The sequence below is a fragment of the Perca fluviatilis genome, chromosome 5, assembly GCF_010015445.1.
Source record: "Perca fluviatilis chromosome 5, GENO_Pfluv_1.0, whole genome shotgun sequence".
NCBI lineage: Eukaryota > Metazoa > Chordata > Actinopteri > Perciformes > Percidae > Perca > Perca fluviatilis.
The window spans coordinates 7,319,713-7,339,545 of record NC_053116.1 but is presented as its reverse complement, the minus strand read 5'-3'; the positions used below and the strand labels follow the sequence as shown (position 1 = coordinate 7,339,545).

Genomic DNA, 19,833 nt, shown 5'->3' with positions numbered 1-19,833 from the left:
CACGTCAGGCCAGGGTCAGCAGAGCTGCACGCCAGCCTGGGAACAGAAGGGTTGCACATCAGCTCGGGAATACTGGTCAGCTCAGGCTCAGCAACACGGGTTAGCTCAGGCTCAGCAACACGGGTTAGCTCAGGCTCAGCAACACGGGTTAGCTCAGGCTCAGCAACACATAAATAAATAAAATAAATAAATCAGGCATGGAGACAGGACAGCAAAACTCATGTGCTGTAGCCTGCCAACGCACCTCCATAAGGTGCCTAGAAAAGGCAGGGTCCTCCACATGCAAGGAGCCAAAAAGAGTTTTACTGACTGAGTCCAAAGCGTGAAAAAAATGGCTGAAAAACTGCTGGGTCCATTGTTGGTCGGATTGTTCTGTCAGGGTGTCAGAGGATGTAGGACCCAAATGCAGAGACGACGGCAGTTTGAGCGTGGAGGATTTAATAAACAAAAATAAGAAAGCCATACCAAACAAAAGATGTCACGGGAACAGAAGGAAAAAACAGGTACAAGCAGACACAAAAAAAAAAAAAAAAAAAAAAAAAAAAAAAAAAAAAAAAAAAAAAAAAAAAAAAAAAAAAAAAAAAAAAAAAAAAACAAAAACAAAACAGAGAAAAAAAACACAGAAAAAAAGGTAATGAGAAAACAAGCAACAGGTCACACTAGGCTGGGAAACAGGTGAAACACATTAGGGCAATCACAAAGGAGGGAAAACCAAAGACAGGAAGTAAACCAGATAAGACAAGACAGAAAACCAGACCGTCAAACTAAAACAGGAAACAGAACATACAGACACACGGGAAAACAAGACAGGAACTACAGCTAGACAAGACAAGGGAGGAAACACGGGCTACAACAAAAAACAGAACAAATACACAACAAAAATAGGAAACAAGAACAGAACCTCAAAACCAACCGAACTCAAACCCAAAACCCTGACAAAAAGCAGTGGGGTCAATCTTGCTGCATAGGTTGTCATGTGAGTTAACCATTGTGCAACTGCTGTAGACCTATGTTTTGTATGTCAGAGTAAGTCAGCAGAGGTCTGTTCTGTGGTGTTGTCAGAGGTGTTGCAAGACAAGGGTTGGTCGAGAAACCATAATAACAAACATAATAATTGCCAACAGGAGAGTTAAACATGTGAGACATCTAAGTTGGCACCCTAAGCGCCTCATGGGATGCCACGGAGGGTTTCTTCGTTCTTCCATGTTCTTCGGTGTCAGAAGTTTGTCCACTAGCACGTGACACACCGCGGGAGAACAGTCTTTACCACTGTCTCGTTTCTTTCTTCTGGCACTATTTCTTCTGACCAGTGTGTGTGTGTGTGTAGTTACTGGCACATCGTGTGTCTCCTACTGTCGTTGTGGTTGTTAGCATGATCAGGAATTGGTGTCTTTTGCAGTGAGATGTGTGCAGCCACGTTGATCTCTCAGCGATCTTTACTGCAGTGTGGGTGACCAGCAGGACCTGGAATCTCTCACCAACACGTAGTCACCGGGCTTGGTTCTCACAAAATGTGTCCGGTGGGGGTCCTCTTGGCCCAAGTCCAATGTGTGGAGGTGCTGCAAAGAAAATCTCGAAGGGTGACAGGTTAAGTCGCTCATTCTCATATACATCAGTACAATAGGCAGAGCTGTTGTCAAGTGTGGGCATGTTTCTGTACAGCATTTTGAATGCAAACAACTATACTTGAGATTTTGGTTGGAATTCTCCATCTTTGGAATTATTTCAGAGAGTAGAGCTTTGGCTACTACAGTGGCTGTCTGTTTTGACATGCCTGACAGTATTCTTGATCAAAAATTAAAAAAGAAATTGTTTTTCCCTCCATTGTTTTTCCATCATACTAATCATTCCCCCTTTTACACATGGTCTAACCCATGTGTCAACTTTGCAAAATGAGGAATGAAATGGCTGGGCAGCCTTCTGTTAGGAAAAGGAGCTCTACTGCTTGTGCTGAGAGATGAGGTGGCAGAGGTCCAGATCGGATAGCATCAGAATCAGGTACAACAGAGAAGCCCTACGGTTCAGGCCAGTGCTAGAGTCTCTGGAAGCAGAACTGTTAACATAAAAAAATGAAATCAGGGTTAGTGAGAGGTGTGTCAGAGAGGTCAGGTCGTGGTATGCAGACCACCTGTAGCTCTGCAACACAATTGTTCCTCTCTGTCATCTGGTGTGGGGAGAAGAAAATCAGGGTTAAGAACAGTATATCTGTTAGAGTGACATTTGGCATATCTAACTTTGTAGTAATATCTAAGGTACCTGGGCACAAATAAATGAGAGTTCTTCATTCTGTTCCCACAAAATGTGTGACACAGAATGTGGAACAGGGATGGTGAGGTCTGAATAGCCGATACTGTTTCTGGACGTATTTAATGCTTCCTCAACGGCAGCCACTGCATGGCGGCATCGCCGTCAACCCATAGCGACAGAATCAAATTTGCAACCGGAGGGAGTCTGTCGCCGTGGTGTTGCAGCACCACAGATGTCATGCAGCTCTTGTGCTCGTAAATGGTCTGCATAAACAGTTTTGAGGGATCTGGCAGTCCCAGCGTCGGGGGAGACTGCAGAGCCAGTTTCATATTCACAAACGCTTCATCAGCTTCGGGCGTCCAAGAAATTGTTTGATGCGAACTGAGACCCTTATCATATATCAGGGAGCTCAATGGAGCTTCCATAATTGCATAATTAGAAATAAACTTTCTGTAATAGGAGCATATTTCCAGAAGGACAAGACTTTCTAAATGATATGTTTGAGAAAGTTCTAGTTAGCTACTATATGTTTGGGTGAGATGGATTTGCCATCAACTGTGATCACATGACCCAGAAACAAATTCAGTTCTTTTGTTTTTGTTTTTTTTCTTAAACTTCAAGGCCTTCTGCAGCAAGAAGTTTAACAGCAACATCAGGGATGTGCACAGACATTTTGGGTGACAGACTCGAGTAAAAAATCTAATAGTTAACACTAAATGTTAATTTTACAGGAAACAGCACTGTACAAAATAATAAAAAAAATAAAAGCACTTTCTCTTGAGGAAGAAAAGAGCAGGTGCTCAAGCCTTGAGAGAGGGAGAAAAAACACACAAGGAGTTGGGCACTCCAAAAAAAGTGATATTGTTTGTCAGTCAAGCATGCAGCTACAACATTGTAGTTATAGTCAGTATCAGTCAAAATCAGATGAGGTTGTCAAACTGTAATTTATGTCTCTGAAGAATTGTTTTGAGAATTCTTTATCAGGCCCTATAGTAACATGAGCCGTGCAATGCAGGTTGTCAGGTTTCATGCAGTAAGAGGCAGGGCTGATTACAGACGCCGCCTCAGTGAGGTCATTTTCAGCCACACTGTGATTCAGCCACCATTGATACACATAAAGTGGAGTTGTAGGGCTGCATTTGACAAAAGGGGTTATGTCAGATGCATCGTTATGAGAAATTCTCAATCCATCAGGTGTTGAGGTTAAAACAATATTAAAAGTGCACATTAAATCACGACCAAGCAAATTAAGTGGGCATAAATCAGATACCAAAAAGGAATGCTTGGTATGAACTGAGCTGTCCTCAGTTTCCCATGTACATGAGAGGGGAATAGATAAATCTTCTTTTACTGTTCGACCTGTAGCCCCAATTGACCAAATAAAATGACCACTGAGCTTCAGAGTCAATTCTTTTGCTGTAATAATTGAGTTTGTAGCACCGGAGTCAACTAGAAAGGTGAGTGGAGCCCCGTTAACTTTACACTCAATAGTAGGCATTTTCTTGTAGGCTTCAGAAGATAACATACTGTAAATTGGTTTAACTTTTTAGATTCTTTTCCAGAACTTTCTAATCACTTTCTATCAATTGTCCCTAATAGCAAATAAAACTGTGTATCAGTGCAAAGCAGTTCTTCTTTGCATGAAGCAAGTGTGTGTGTGGTTGCAGTACCTTCCTCATCAGCTTTTGGACGCAGTCAATCAGAGGGATAAGTGTTGTTCTCCGTCTGAGGTGGTTTTTGCTATTTCTTCGGGCAGTTACATACCCAATGTCCAAAGTCCTTGCAGTACCAACACTGGTCTGGGTCGTAGGGTTCATCATTTTGTCCACGGTACCCGCCTTGGCCTCCTCTGGCTGGACCACGTCCTTTGTGCCCGCGGCCTTTTCCGGGTCCGCGCTCTATATGTTGCCCACCAGCCTGTTGTAACATGCAGACAGACGCTTCAAACATGGTTTTCGTTGTCATCTTCCCGTTTCCAGCTCGTCTTCATGACTTGTAAAGAACTGGAAAGCTCAGAATATGGGCTTTGGTTAGGTTGTGGAGCTGATGAGGAGGTGGGTGTATGTGTGTATGTGTGTTTTTGCATTCTTTCCCTGAATCACTACCTTTTGGTAATTGTTTCATCATATGTTTTTGTATTTTTTAACTATCCTTTTTAATTTAATTTTACTCAGTGTACCATTCTCAGGAAATCCAAACAGGGTAGACCATTCGGTCAAACAGTCGAGACAATCTTGGCCGTTTTTCTTTGTCATCAGGTCAAAAATTGGTCCCTCAGGAACATGTGGTCTCCTCTGCTTACTACCCGTCCTTGGGTAGTAAAAGTACTTCTTTCTTACAAAATAGTCATCACTATAAGGCGTAGTTTCTTTCTAGGAAAAACTTTGGAAAAACCCCGTAAAATTTCCTTATTATGTTACCCGTTTTTTTCTAGGAAAAAACGTTGCAAAAACCCCGTAAAATTTCCTTATTATGTTATTATATCTGTTATTACTCTAACAGATATGACCACCCCCCAACTGATGACGTAGAAGACAAAGAAATTTTAGTCTACCAACTTGTATTTCCAACAAAACTATGAAACAAATTAACAACACAAAACTCAATATGAGCAAAAACACTTGATTTCCTGTCTCTGTGTTTGTTTCAATTTGTTGCAAAATATTGCCTTGTATTTCCAAATTATCTTCTGATAATTGATTTAATGATTCATCAAGGGAATCATTAATTTTCAATAATATCAATTTTCAAAATTTTATATTTCTCACCCTTTGTCTGTAGAAATTACTTCCTCAGGTCTTTGCATCGGCGTGGAGAAACAGCGGTCACCCCGAAGGAGTCAGTCCTCTCTCTCCAATTTACTGAGGTATGAGGCAGGGGCTTGCCTATTAGCCCCTGGAAGGCCAGTTCACTGACGGTCCTCCAAAGTTCTGATGTCCTCTCAGCCAATCCTGTTCGTGACGCCAAATTGTGCTGGAAGATTTCTGTCAACAGACTGGGCAATAAAGAACTTTCAGACAGAGACAGGTTGTTCCGTGATAGTTTGTTCAAATTTATTATTGCTTGCAAGCAAGGAGATCGAGTTACACAGCACACGTATCAGAGTACAGTGGAAGAGATCTCAAAGTAGCACAAAAAGACAAGAGTATATATATATATTTTGCAGAGGAAAATCATCCTGTTTGCTAAGGATGAAACCAGGAAATATCTTGCTATAGCAGGATAACAAAACAATAAGAAATCAGGACACGTCTGGGCGCACGCGTCTGGGAGTCACTTCTCTTATGCAGTAATTTTTCATCGATGTCCGCAACATAACCTTTTCTGTCTAGACTTAAAAATCCCCTTATAGTCAACTCAACATGACCTTTCTGTCTGAACTAAAACATCCCATTACAGACGGGACCTTCAGAAAGTGGTCTTGAGACAGGTCTTGGTCTTGGTACTACAACACTGGAGTGAAGTTTTTATTATTAATCTGTGTTGTTGCCATGGTGATGTTTACCAGACAGTGTCAGGCTATTTCATTTATTGAGGTTAATAATACTTGTTGCAGCCGCCTTGGTGTCCATGATTTACTGTTGGTCTTTTTTTCTCTCTTCTCTCTTTTTTTTTTTTTTTTTTTTTTTTTTTTTTTTTTTTTCTCTCTCTCTCTCTCTCTCTCTCTCTCCTCTCCTGTCATCTCTCCTCCAGATCTCCCCCTGGTTTTGGGTGTGTGTGTCCCTGTGGTGGTGGTGGTGGTGGTGCTGGCTGTTGTTCTGCTGTTCTTCTACAAAAAGAGGACTAATCACTCTGATGGTGAGTTATCTTTCAACATTATCTGCACCGTTTTAATAGTCATTAGTCATTCAAAACATAGAGAAATACTTTGTCTGTTCCTTAAGTTCAAACCAGAGAGGAAACACAGACATCACCAGGACTGAGGTGACTTTCTCTAACTCATCTATCTTTGTTAACTCTCACTGTTAGCATTTAATATGGCTGCTGATGCACTGTTAGAAGGAAAGGAAACACAGCAGTTCAATCGCACATGTTGCAAAAAATGTTCTGTAAAACTAAAATACAAGATGTTAAATTCAAGTATGTGCATGTTCCACCAACAGTTATATTGTTTTCTCAAGGTTAAGAATGGAAATATGTGAATATTTAGTAGCTAAGGTTGAAGAAGTGACTTTTTATGTTATATTTTATTTGTGGAGAAACTGAGAGTCTCGTCATACTATCAATGAAGTGATACTCCACTAAAATCAGAAAGAGCTACATGTTTTTAACCACTTGGGGCCAGAGGAAACTAGTTGGGAACACCACACTAGTCTATGTCCACGATGTTGCACATCCGGGATTGCTCTCATCCTGCCGGAAATTCCGCCAGATATCATTTTTTTCGGATGTCGTTTTCGGATGTCCGTCACCTTCCTCTTTCTTTGTGTTGGCTCCACAGATCTGTACAGGGTAAATCCAGACAGCTAGCTAGACTATCTGTCCAATCTGAGTTTTCTGCTAAACTAAAACAACTTTTAAACAAAGTTCCTTCCCGAGGTACAGAGGCACTGTGGCTCCGTCCAGCACTTAGCAACGCCAAAGATGATTGTGATTGGCTTAAAGATATGTCAATAAACCAGAGCACGTTTTTCTCCCATCCCAGAATGCTGTGTGGACTAGCCAGACACTCCTCCGTAGAGCTGTGGAGGAAGGTCTGGCAATACGAGACTAACACCACACTGACATTATTATCAGCACACAGTTGCTTTTTTTACACATCCAGCAGTTATGGAGCAACATGATCATTTCTTTGGAGACAGGTTTCTGTCCATCTGAATGAAGCAAACAGCAGACAGAACAACTGGTGAACATAGAGAACCAGATTAAGAACCAGATGTGTTTTTAGGAGTTGTTTAAGATGAAAACAGAGCCAAAATCAGAGTGAATATTAAACTTGCAGCTTACTCCACAGTGCTAAAAACATCCAATATTAGATAATAGTTGCTCTTCACTGAGAACAGCTTTGGTCAGCTGTTTGACAATTTTCACAGGGGAAAGAAGTATCAAAGTGTCAACAGAAACCTCTCAAACCACAGCAGCATAGTCCACTTCTCTCTTTACTCAGTATGTTCCAAACATTCACTACCTAATGCCTAATACCTAACCCTGACCCAAACATTCATTGTTCCTCCAAAATGCAGATAAATACACAGCTTCTGTTTCCCTCTCATGTACAAATGTTTAATGTTGATAACTTCTGCTTTCACATCACACAATTTCATATTAAGTTGCTGTTTCTATATTTTGATTGTATTTTTGTGTTCAGATTGACCTCTATGAGAACTGCCCTCCACTCTCCACCCGTGCAGACTCCACCTACCAGAGTCTGGATCCAGCCTCCAGGGATCCGGACCGCATCTACTCTACTCTCTCTTAGATACAACACCTATGATGATGACTTGAGGAGATTCAGGGCTTAGCCTGGACCCATTTAAATAAACTTAATGCAATGCAAAGCAGCGATTGGCTTGCCCAGCTTGTTAATAGCCAGTGCATTTTGATTGTAGCTGGCCACTTTGTAGATGTTAGTTAGATGGCACCAACATTTGGCCTAATCATAACTGGCCTGGCAACCCAAAGGCCAAGGTTTTGTTTCCAGATCTGTGTGGTGACTTATGATGCGGGGGGTCTGGGGTTCTCCCCCAGAAATCTTTTATAATATTTCTACCTTTTTCTGAATCAATTTATGCTGGTCTTTATGTAAAGGGAAACAGGGGACAATTCAAAATATAAAACCATGGAATATTAGTAAGGCTCTAAGACATTCTGTATTGTTTTCAACTATTTATTCTCCTTTGGATCGTCTTTTCTAATTATATCTGAGTCAGCACACATGTAGCCTAGGCATCATTTACTCTTCCCTCCTCTTTTGCATCTTTTGTTGGGGAAGTAACCTCCTTAAATGTGCATATGACAATTATTCACCTCAATGATAAATTCATTCATTTTAATGAATTAATAAACCCCTGGACTGTAATATTTCAGACGTGTTTGAGCAAGACTTCTGCTCATGTTCCAAACTTTGTGCACATTCAAAATATAACTCATCCCATCTGTGTTCTCTGAGATTTGGAGGAGTCATGATATTTTGAGAAAATAAATAATAATGATAGTGAATAAAGTGATAATAGGCTATTAAAAGACAGCTATATAGTCATATTGTGTATGTGTGTGTGTGTGTGTGTGTGTGTGTGTGTGTGCATGTTCTAGTGTGCCTTGCTGTGTGTGCATGTGTTTGTGGACGTACCTCTGTCCATGGTGCTGAAAAATATACCAAAATAGATAGGATGAAAGGCATTGCCACAGAGATAGCTGTATTTTTATTTTGATGTTAAGAGAGATAGCAGACTATTTAGCCATCAGAATAATAGGCCATCTGACCTACAGCATGCATTGCAAACCAGGCAGGCGTGAGGCCCCCAGAGGCGCAAGGCCCCCAGAGGCGCGAGGCCCCCAGAGGCGCGAGGCCCCCAGCGGCGCTCACTTAATTCTCCACATTACTTTGAAAAGCCTTCATACTGTAATCCAATAGTGAAAATAAGTGAATTAATGAGATGAAATAATATAATATATGAATGAGAGAGATGAGAGCTGTTCTTCTAGTCCAACCACCTGTGTGTTTTTGGTCAATGGCTCCCCCAGGTGGTGATGCAGCAGTACTCACAGACATCAGCACTCAATTACAGCCTGATACATTATTAACCTCAAGTCAGACTGAAATTCAGCCTGATACATTATTAACCTCAAGTCAGACTGAAATTCATTTCCCCTGGAAATCAGTATTCATATCTTTGGTATTTTGACTTTTGAACTTATTTGGTCAAAACTGTTGTCAAAAAGAAAATTAAAAAAAGTTTCATTTAAAGCTATAGTGCGTAATTTCTGCATAAATTGCATTCAGCACGGTCGGGGTGCTGCGTGCATGGTCAGCGCGAACCGTTTGGTCTTTCATACTGATTGCGGTGAGAGGGTCTCAAATAACAGACTTCTTCTCTCCTGTAGCCAATCATTGCAAAGCAGTCTAGGCGACCACGTCAGCTTTGTTACAAAATCTTGGAGGTGCGTGGCTTGGCGCACAGTCGCCCAGGCCACGTTGGCGTCATATCGCCGTCCAGTCCACGCCGACCGCACTGAACGCAAGAAGCACGAAACAGCTTTAAGTAATGACAACAACACTGTCGGTGCATGCACATGATACAAGCCTTCCGTGATCGTGCACCCAACCCCAACCCCACACACACACACCTTTCCTCCACACAGTTGCTAGTAGCCAAGGAGGAAACGGAGGATTAAACAAACATGATGGACTCTTCAGAAGAGGTAATTATCTTCATTCGAGATTCTGCGCGGGAATGTCACCGGACAACAAAATCTTCTGAACATAGTCATACTGAGAAATACAGAGAGAGTTGTGTGGAGCTGATGGTCTTAATTAGCTTTGTAGCAACTCATTTGGCAATGGCTTGAATGTAACGGACGTTCATCACAGTAATATCAAAAAGTTACGCACTAAAGCTTTAAGGCTGCAATTTAATGATTCTTTTTATTATTGATATTGAGTTTGATATTTTCTTTATTAATTGCATAATTGTTTTGTCTATAATATGTCAGAAAATATTTAAAGGTGTTTGTTATAATTTCCCACAGCCCAACATGATGCCTTCAGATGTCTTGTTTTGTCTAACCAACAGTCTAAAACCCCCAAATATTCAGATTAATCTCAGTCATGACAAATAAAACCATAAAATCCTCCCATTAAAGAAGCTGGAACCAGCAAACATTTGACATTTTACTTAAAAAATGGCCAAATATCAAAATAGTTCATTGAGATGAAAATACAAATTTCAGTTCATGTAAAAAACGTCAAATAAAGTGCAATAAAAACTATATTGTGAACCATATAACAACATAAAGAGAGTAAAATGACAGTAAGCAAACACCAGGATGTAAACAAAAATACATAAAGCAGAAGCTAAGGAATCTAAATAAGATGAAGAATTCAGTCGCAAGAAGTCGGCAGATAAAAACTAAAGAGGAAATAAGCGATAACAGTGCAGACAGTGTATTGTTGTTAACCCTCATGCCCTCTTCGGTCATTTTTGTACATTTTTCTCAAGTTTTTTTTTTCATTTTGTGATCATTTTTGCTGTTACTGCTTGCATGACATTTTGTAGGAACCTTTCTTTTTAGCCAAATTTTTTAAATCCAGTGTTTTTTACTCTTACATGTCTTTTATACTTAAATGATTAATTTTGTACCCTCTGGACACCTTCGTGGCAAAATGTCCACGCACACAAAAACTGTTATTAAATCATCATATATCAAAAAAAATTTTTTTTTTTTTTTTTTTTATATTTTATTAAATTTTAAAATTTTTTTTTTTTTTATTTTTTTTATTTTAATTTATATAATTAATTAATACAAAAAAACACAAAAAATGATTTTTTTTCCATATAATGAATCATATGTAGATGGGGTTTTGGTGGTGATTTGAGGCTTGGATATGCCAAAGATAAGCAACCAAACTAATTTGATTGCATTAGTATTAGTATATATATACAAACCTACACGGGAGGCGTTGAATCTCAGGATGGAGTGATGTGGATGCTCAAGAGATTTGAACATACATGGGACTTCACACTTGGCTGGTGTGTACCGGTCCAAAGGGGAATCCACCCGGAGCCTGTGGGATGTCCATAGTGGGAGACCAGTCTTCAGGACCACCATGTCCCACAAACGATTTGAAATGATAAGCGCCAGTTTACAGCACATGCAGGAGACAATGTTTTTATTCAAGCACGTCTTCAAAGACACATGAAATGCATCTTTCAAAAGATGCCTTTTTTCAGCCCTAAAATGATCAATGCTTGCTTACAGATTTACACAAACTCTCACTCACACACACACACACACACACACACACACACACACACACACACACACACAAACACACACACACAAACACACACACACACAAAAACACACACACACACACACACACGGCTCCATAATATAACTGGCAAAAATACAATGATTTCATGCATTGGCCTACAAGGGAAAAATGGTTGAATCTGGTGAAGTTTTGTTCAAAATGAAATGCTGACATTACAGAATGGAAACTTGCATTTAAAGGGTTAAAATCCAGAAAATTATTAAATATTTGGTAGTTTTGAGCACGTTAGAAGTTGTTTAAATGATTTATGAAAAAAAGCAGAAACAAATATTGATATATGATGATTTAATAACAGTTTCTTTGGACATGTACATTTTTGCCTCGAAGGTGTTCAAAGGGAGTATCTGGCACTATGTAAAAAATACTAATGCAATCATATTAGTTTTGTTGCTTATCTTTGACATATCCAAGCCTCTAATCACCACCAAAGCCCCATCTACATATTATTCATTATATGGAAAAAAAATCCTTTTTTGTGTTTTTTTGTAATAAATAATGCAATTCTTCAAATAAATACACTGGCATTTAAAGGGTTAAAATCCTGAAAATGATTGAATGTTTGGTATTTTTGATTAAGTTAGAAGTTGTTTAAGTGATTTATGAAAAAAAGCAGAAAAAAATATTATGTATTATTATTATTATTATTATAAATATAAATATATATGATCATTTAATAGCAGTTTTTGTGTGCGTGTACATTTTTGCCACGGATTTTTTTTGAGGAGGGCATGAGGGTTAAGATGACTTTATAAAACAGACTGAATAATAAATACAGTTCCAAAAGCTACTGCTATCATCTCACAACTTTACTAGAATCTTCACTGCTTCTTATTGAGTTCTATTTTATTGGTTATTATCTTAAAGTGCTCATATTATGCTCATTTTCAGGTTCATAATTGTATTTAGAGGTTATGTGGTTTCATTTTCAAAAAGCACCATATTTTGTTGTACTGCACATTGCTGCAGCTCATCTTTTCACCCTGTGTGTTGAGCTCTCTGTTTTAGCTACAGAGTGAGGCATCTCACTTCTATTCCATCTTTGTTGGGAGTCGCACATGTGCAGTAGCTAGGTTAGGACTACTAGCCAGTCAGAAGCAGAGTATGAGGGCGTGCCACGCTTGAAGCTAGGCGAGCATTGTAACGTGTTACAAAGTGACACACGTTAAAAGTGATGTAAAACATCAGCCTGTGCTGTATTAAAAAATACTTGACATTTCCCTATTTCCCTTTATTCTTCTGCATCATCTTTATACTGTTATACTATTAAACTCATTAAAGATTAACTATTATGCTTTTCCATTTTTCATAACTATAGTGTCATAATGTTGGTTTTTAAAGAATGAGGTAAATGTTTTTGAGAGGGATCCCAGTGAGCTAAAACGTTCAGTTTTCCCACTGTTCTGAACGCTCCGGTGTAAACAGTTTTTTCTCCTCTCTGCTCCGTGTCTCATAACACTTAGTCCACCTTCTATGATTGGTCATCTGCTCCAGGCAGGAACTACTGGAGTGTTGTTGGTTTTTTTTAAGCTACTGCGGTGTTAACATTGTCCCATGTAGCTACATGCTAACAGTGTAAAAGATGCCATCTTGGTGGCCAATGCTGGTCATTTCTCCCCATTTTCGGGTCACATCACTGCTGCAACATGACCGGTTGTGTCGTATTTGGTTAAGAAGCCTTTAGGCTATGTTCACACTTGGCGTCTTTTTTGACAAGATAAAGTTGACTAGGGCGCTTTTGTAAAAAAGAAGAAGCTGGCAGCACTTTGGTTCCAAAAAGCAGCCGTGAGCATTTTTTGTTGCTATATCAACAGCTACTGCTACATTAGCGCCATGTGGAGCGCCATGTGGAGCTAATGGTAACGTTAGATAAAACAAAGTGGTGGAGCGAGCTAGAGAAAGAACAGAGAGAGAGAGAGAGAGAGAGAGAGAGAGAAAGAGAGAGAGAGCGGTGCTAACATTGGATAAAACAAAGTGAGTTCCCTGTACAGGGAGCACCCAGTCATATCATATAACTCCCTGTGATCCGACTCCATTTCTTCTTGTTGTTATGGAAACGACAGGTCTGGGTTCTCCGCTTGTCATTGGTCGGCTGTCAAAAAAGAGCTTGATGTAGGGCTTTTTTATAGTATAATAATTTTAATAGCATACATAATTGGCTTTTTTGAATTTTTTTCAACTTTTCAACAGCCCTGAGCTGCAGAAAAAAACCTTGGCGGTGGCGTTTAAAAAAGCCCTCACAACTTTTTTGAAAACACAGGTTCCTCCATAGGATTATAATGTTAAACAGACGCTGGCAGCTTCATAAAAGACGCCAAGTGTGAACATAGCCTTATACTCTGTTGCAGTCAGTTTCACAACACAGCTGAGAATCAGAGACTCAGCTGCAATCAGAGCAAACTGGGCTTTTTTGGGAGGGGGGGCTTAAAGAGACAGGCACTCCTACAGAGCATGTCAGACAAAGGGGGAATACAGGAGCAGCATGGGCATTATGAGAAACATGCAAACATGTTCTAGTAGAACCACAAAATAAGTATGAACCTGAAAATGCTATACAGTAGGTCCACTTTAAAAACATCTTGAAATGAGTTAATTTCTTTGGAAACAGGTTAAACTTGCAGAAAAATGACAACCTGACAAAAAATATATATATAAAAAAAAAGATGATTTTTGAAAGAGATTTTGATTTTGGAGAAACATTGAGTTTTTATTAAGTTTATTAAATTAAAACCAGGAACCAGAAACACTCAAAGAAGGAGGAGAGTGGGGGTGGGGTTTGATGTGTTTATATGAGGGACTCCATCATTTAGAGAAGTGAACAGTTCCTGGTTTACCAGTGAAGAAGAAAGAGAAGCAGCGTTAAACCATCAGATCCTCCAACATGAACGTCTGTCAGTCTCTGATCTGCTTCTTCTTCCTCAGTGAGTAAACTCAGCTTCTAGTTCTATCATTCTGTCTCTTTTTACTCTGAAATTGTTCTTTATTTTATTCATTTACAGTCACTCAATTAAACTTTGCAGAAGGGAAACAGTTTCTCACGAGTAAACTCTGTTACAACACATCTTATTAGTCCAACATCATGTTGGTTTCTGTGGTTAAACAGGATGTGATGAGATGTTTTACTCAACTTTTAAAACAGTTGAAATACAGTGTGAACAAATTGAGTATTATCATCACATCTCACTATGCATTGATACCCACTTTGATACATCAACCAATGTGATACATCAACCACTGTGTCCCTGAGCAAGAGACTTAACCCCTAGTTGCTCCAGTGGCATGTGACCTCTGACATATATAGCAATTGTAAGTCGCTTTGGATAAAACTGAGTAGTACACTGAAATTTAACCTTATAAATTTCAGACATATAAGGAACTCTCTTACCATTGAGGCATCAAATACCTACTTAAGTGCAATGATTGTTCCACACTTTTTGTATTGCATGACAAGTTGGTCTCAAGCAGGAAAGACCTTAAGACCACTTGAATCATTATATAAAACAGCCCTTAAGATCCATGATAAAAAAAACACGTCAATATCACCACTGCAAAATAATCACTAAATACAATATTTTAAATTTTGGAAATTTGATAATGCATTTGAATGTTTGCTTGCTTTTTAAAATCATTCATAATGCTGTCGCTCCTCCTCTAAAAAAATGTATTACGCTCAACTGGTTTTAGGAAGGGGGAACAATTGATCACATTATAGTTTTAATTGTAAATTAGGTGTGACCGTGGTTGTAAATTTGTATATTTTAATGTTTTGTATTTCACTTGCATGGAATTTTTATTTTGTTAATGATCTTTTAAGGGACTACGGGCGGGAAATAGCACTTGTGCTATAACCTGGCACAATGCATCTCTCCTTGTTCTTATACAAGGTTAATGTTAACTTGTGCATTGTCCCTGTTTAAATAAAATTAATCTGAATCTAAAAGCGTCAGCTAAATGACATGTAATGTAATGTAATAATTATTGATGCATTCATGTGTTGGAGGTGGAGCTCATTTTAAATACTTTACATACTGCTGTGTATTCGTTAACTTTTTATTTATTTATTTAATAATAAATTATTAGACTAATATCTAATTCACTTTGGATCTGTGCCTGTTGTTCTGCTGTACTTATTTTCTAAGCAACACAATGCCCTGCAGTTATTAATGTTGTATTCTAACTGTAACAGAGGAAATAGTTCTGCTGCTCCCCCCTGAAGTTTGTTGTAGCTTCACATCACAGGAAACTCTAGATCTAAACCTATAGAGGTTCACAGAGAGAAAGGAAGGGAGGAAAGAGGAAGGAAGGTGATCAACTCACCAGTACAGGCTCGGACTTCATGTTTTCTTTTAATAATGAGATGAGATGCCACTCATTGATTTTCTGTGAGGCTCAACAAACTTGTAACCCATCCCAACACTTTGGTTTAAAAAGAAATTGATCACAAAAAAGGAAACTATCTAATAAACGACTTCATTTTAAATGAATGAATGCCATCTTACAGAGGAGAAACAGAGAGAAACCTGGAAGGCACAGCTCAACAGTCTAACAGCATTTTCAATACTACAGTTTATTAAGACATATTGTTTTTAATTCCTTTTTTTATTTTGACATTGCATGTGGACATTTTATTCTATTATAATGTTTCCATGTGTTTCATTATTGTTGACCGAATCACTTCATTGCTTTTTGAGTTGTTTTTATTCTCTGGGGAACATTAAATCAGAGTCAGACTGTGAGATTATTTTAATGTTTGAAATCTGAAAGAATCCAGATCTCTGTTGTTTTAAACTGTTACCCCTCAGTCACAGACTGGTTGAACTGGGCAGCTCCCAGTATGACTGTGGGGATCTATGTATGATTTATGGAAATGTGAAACAAAACAGACTGCAACATCTTACAGGAAGTACAGATAGTAACTATTGATTGTTCATCTTTTTAACAGCACTGCAGGATGGAAACATTGGTCTCATCAATGCAGAAATCATCGAGAGTAGAGGAACTGAAGGAGGAAACATCACAGTTAGATGCTCCTTCACTTTCTCTGGAAGGAGGAGTATCTTCTGTAAGGACGATTGTAAAGATGGAGACATTCTTATTGAGACAAAAGAGGACACAGCTCAGAGAGGCAGATACAGCATTGAAAATAAAAAGATTTCAAAATCTTCTGGTACAAATCTGTATTTGAGCATCACAAACCTGACTCAGTCTGACTCAGGACGGTACAGATGTGGTTTGGTCAGATCTTTCCTATTCTCACCATTATACCAGGAGATTGAGATCCGAATTACAGATGGTGAGTTTCTACTGAGAGTCAACATGACTCTTAATAATAACATATTAACTGTTCACTGACAGCTGCTGATGTTTCAAATAACTCAACATGTTTAGTCTAACAGTTGCATTTAGAGCTGCATGTTTTCTTCAACGAACGCTGTGTAACCAGTAACATAGCTCAAGCGCGGTGTTCGTCGTTCGACTGGTCATGACTATTTTCCCAAGATGGCGCCTGTATACAGAACTGTCTTTATAAACTATCTTTTTAATAAACTGTCTGTACACTTACAAAGTTCTTAATGGTTCGGTTTACATGTAGGGACCCTCATTATGCTACCGTGGAAGTGTGGTGCTATTTTGAGCATTGTTAGTCGTACAGAAATAGCGATTTCTTTTTACTTTACCAGTGCCCCGACGATTAGCGTTATAAGCTAATTAGCGGTTTGCGCTAAATACTTGTTGCAGCCGCCTTGGTTTCCATTTAGCTCTTTTGATTTACTGTTGGTCTTATTTTTTTTCTCTCTTTCTCTCTCTCTCTCTCTCTCTCTCTCTCTCTCCTCTCCTGTCATCTCTCCTCCAGATCTCACCCTGGTTTTGAGTGTGTGTGTCCCTGTGGTGGTGGTGGTGGTGGTGCTGCTGTCTGCTGTTCTGCTGTTCTTCTACAAAAAGAGGACTAAGCACTCCTATGGTGAGTTATCTTTCAACATTATCTGCACCGTTTTAATAATTACTCATTCAAAACGTAGAGAAATACTTTGTCTGTTCCTTAGGTTCAAACCAGAGAGGAAACACAGACATCACCAGGACTGAGGTGACTTTCTCTAACTCATCTATCTTTGTTAACTCTCACTGTTAGCTTTTAATATGGCTGCTGATGCAATGTGAGAAGGAAAGGAAACACAGCAGTTCAATCACACAGTTTGCAAAACATGTTCTGTAAATCTACAATCCAAGATGTTAAAGGGGTGATAGAATGATTATATAGGGTATTTCACACTGTTCCTTAAGGTCTCCTAATGGGGTATGTAACATTGGTTGGGCTGAAAATGGCCTGGTTGATATTTTACTGGCCCTTATGCATCCCTGTGTTTTGGCCCTATTTGTAACAAGAGCTTTTCTTCCAAATATGGTATGCTCATGAATATTTAGATGAGCTGCGCGCTGATTGGTTGAGCGAATCTCCATACACACACACATAAGAGATGAGACAGTAGGTCTCATATTCCAGACACTGCAATGTTTCGTTACCAAATTCACTTCTGAGACTTTTTTTATGCGAGAAATCAACTATATAAAGCTCAAATATGGGCTGTTTTACGAAAATTGATGGCCAATTGCAAATTTGGTAAGACGTGTCGGACTTTAGGAGCTCCACACAGTCTGACGAGAAAGCGGCAGCCTGCTGGGCTCCATAGCCAGGGCAAAGTCACCCTTTTTGGATTACTACACTTCCGGGGCTCCGCAGCCGGCTGCCGGCATAACTATAATATATTCACAGTTTGAATTTCGTCACGGCACTTATATTAGAGGTTCCCCAATGTCTTATAAAGCTAACAGTTGTGTCCGATTTCAAATTAAGGCATTTTTGTGAACGTCATGTGTCTTGTTAGGAGGAGCAGCTACCTAGCTATGTGTCCCATTCAATACAATGGGAAAAGATCGCGGCTAGCTAGCTACACTTTTGGCATAACTATAGTATATTTACAGTTTGAATTTCATCACGGCACTTATATTACAGGTTCCCCAATGTTCAATTTAATGCATTTTTGTGAATTTCAGAGGTCTCATTAGGAGGAGGCTAGCTAGCTCTCATTGATGGACTCCAGCTCACCGCGGGCTCTATCAATGAGACTCGCGGACAAGAGGCGTTTATTTCCCTGATCGTTTGTTTAAATAACTCAACACATATCCATTATAAGATTAACTGGAACCTGCGGTAAGAGATTGCGGGCGTAACAAGCTCGCTGACCGCGCTCTCAGTCACACACACTGGCCATTTAGCAGGCCCTGGAGCTCTGTCAGGGCAGCGGCGTTGGGTAGTCCAGTCAGCTTATTCCACTGTGCTAAAAACATCCAATATGAGATAGTTTGATCTTCACTGACAACAGCTGTGGTCAGCTGGGTGTCACAACAACTGTAATTAATTCAAATAGTGACCTCTTTAACAGAGAAGTGTCAAAGATTCAACAGAAACATCTCAAACCACAGCAGCATAGTCCACTTCTCTCTTTACTCAGTATGTTCCAAACACTCATACCCTACTAACCACTAACCCTAACCCAAACACTCATTACCTACTAACCACTAAACCTAACCCAAACACTCATTGTTCCACCAAAATGCAGATAAATACACATGTATAAATGTTTAATGTTGATAACTTCTGCTTTCACATCACACAATTACATATCCAGACATGGTGCCACAGTATTTGAGATGTGTGGTTAAGTTGCTTTTTCTGTATTGTGATTGTATTTTTGTGTTCAGATTAACATCTATGAGAACTGCCCTCCACTCTCCACCCGTGCAGACTCCACCTACAAGAGTCTGGATCCAGCCTCCAGGGATCCGGACCCCATCTACTCTACTCTCTCTTAGATACAACAACTATGATGATGTCAGCAAGAGTTTCTGCTGAATGCACAGTAAAGCCTGGCTGCTGCTCATGGCAATGAAGGATTTTATTACCAACCAGAAGCATAAATAGGACTTGAGGAGGTTCAGGGCTTAGCCTGGACCCATTTAAATAAACCTAATGCAATGCAAAACAACAATTGGCTTGCCCAGCTTGTTAATACCAGTGCATGTTGATTTTAGCTGGCCGTTTGTAGAAGTTAGTTAAATGGCACCAATATTTGGCCTAATCATGACTGGCCTGGCAACCCAAAGGCCAATGTTTTGTTTCCAGATCTGTGTGGTGACTGATGATGTGGGGGGGTCTGAAAATTTTGAGCGTTAAACACTTCATTTCATTAATTTTTATTACCAACGATTTGACCACACTTGGTCTTTAGTAATAAAATCACTGGAGCTTAGTGTCTTGTCTTCACTATCTGGATTTTAATGTTCCAACACAAGGGCATAATATGACTTGAAACATCAATTAATTCTCAACTTTATTATAAAAAAAGCCTTCATACTGACTAAAAACCACTAAACTAGAGACACACCCAACAAACAAGAGAAAACATATCTCAAAGCAGTTGCACACTGTTTCACAACGGTGCCCACCGTTCTGAGGAAATATGTCGTTCAACCACCGTTTTGAGATTAAGCATACCCCAGGACAGTGTGGGTGTGTTTAGACTGATTGATTGACA

At 39.4% G+C, this 19,833-nt stretch overlaps 1 protein-coding gene across 2 annotated transcripts in view; it reads left to right on the top strand.

Moving 5' to 3' along the window:
• LOC120558800 overlaps positions 1-19,521 on the top strand; it is a 39,384-nt gene extending 19,863 nt beyond the window's left edge. Inside the window, exons 1-5 of one of the 2 annotated variants that reach the window (XM_039800064.1) lie at positions 14,082-14,160; positions 16,182-16,532; positions 17,094-17,201; positions 17,284-17,324; positions 19,001-19,521. In XM_039800064.1, coding sequence (XP_039655998.1) covers positions 14,121-14,160; positions 16,182-16,532; positions 17,094-17,201; positions 17,284-17,324; positions 19,001-19,111 — 651 coding nt within the window. In that variant the 5' untranslated portion in view covers positions 14,082-14,120 and the 3' untranslated portion in view covers positions 19,112-19,521. Of the gene's footprint in view, positions 1-5,940; positions 6,046-14,081; positions 14,161-16,181; positions 16,533-17,093; positions 17,202-17,283; positions 17,325-19,000 lie in introns of those variants that run through there. The other variant, XM_039800065.1, reaches the window with a different exon arrangement.
• The last annotated feature ends 312 nt before the right edge of the window (positions 19,522-19,833 follow it).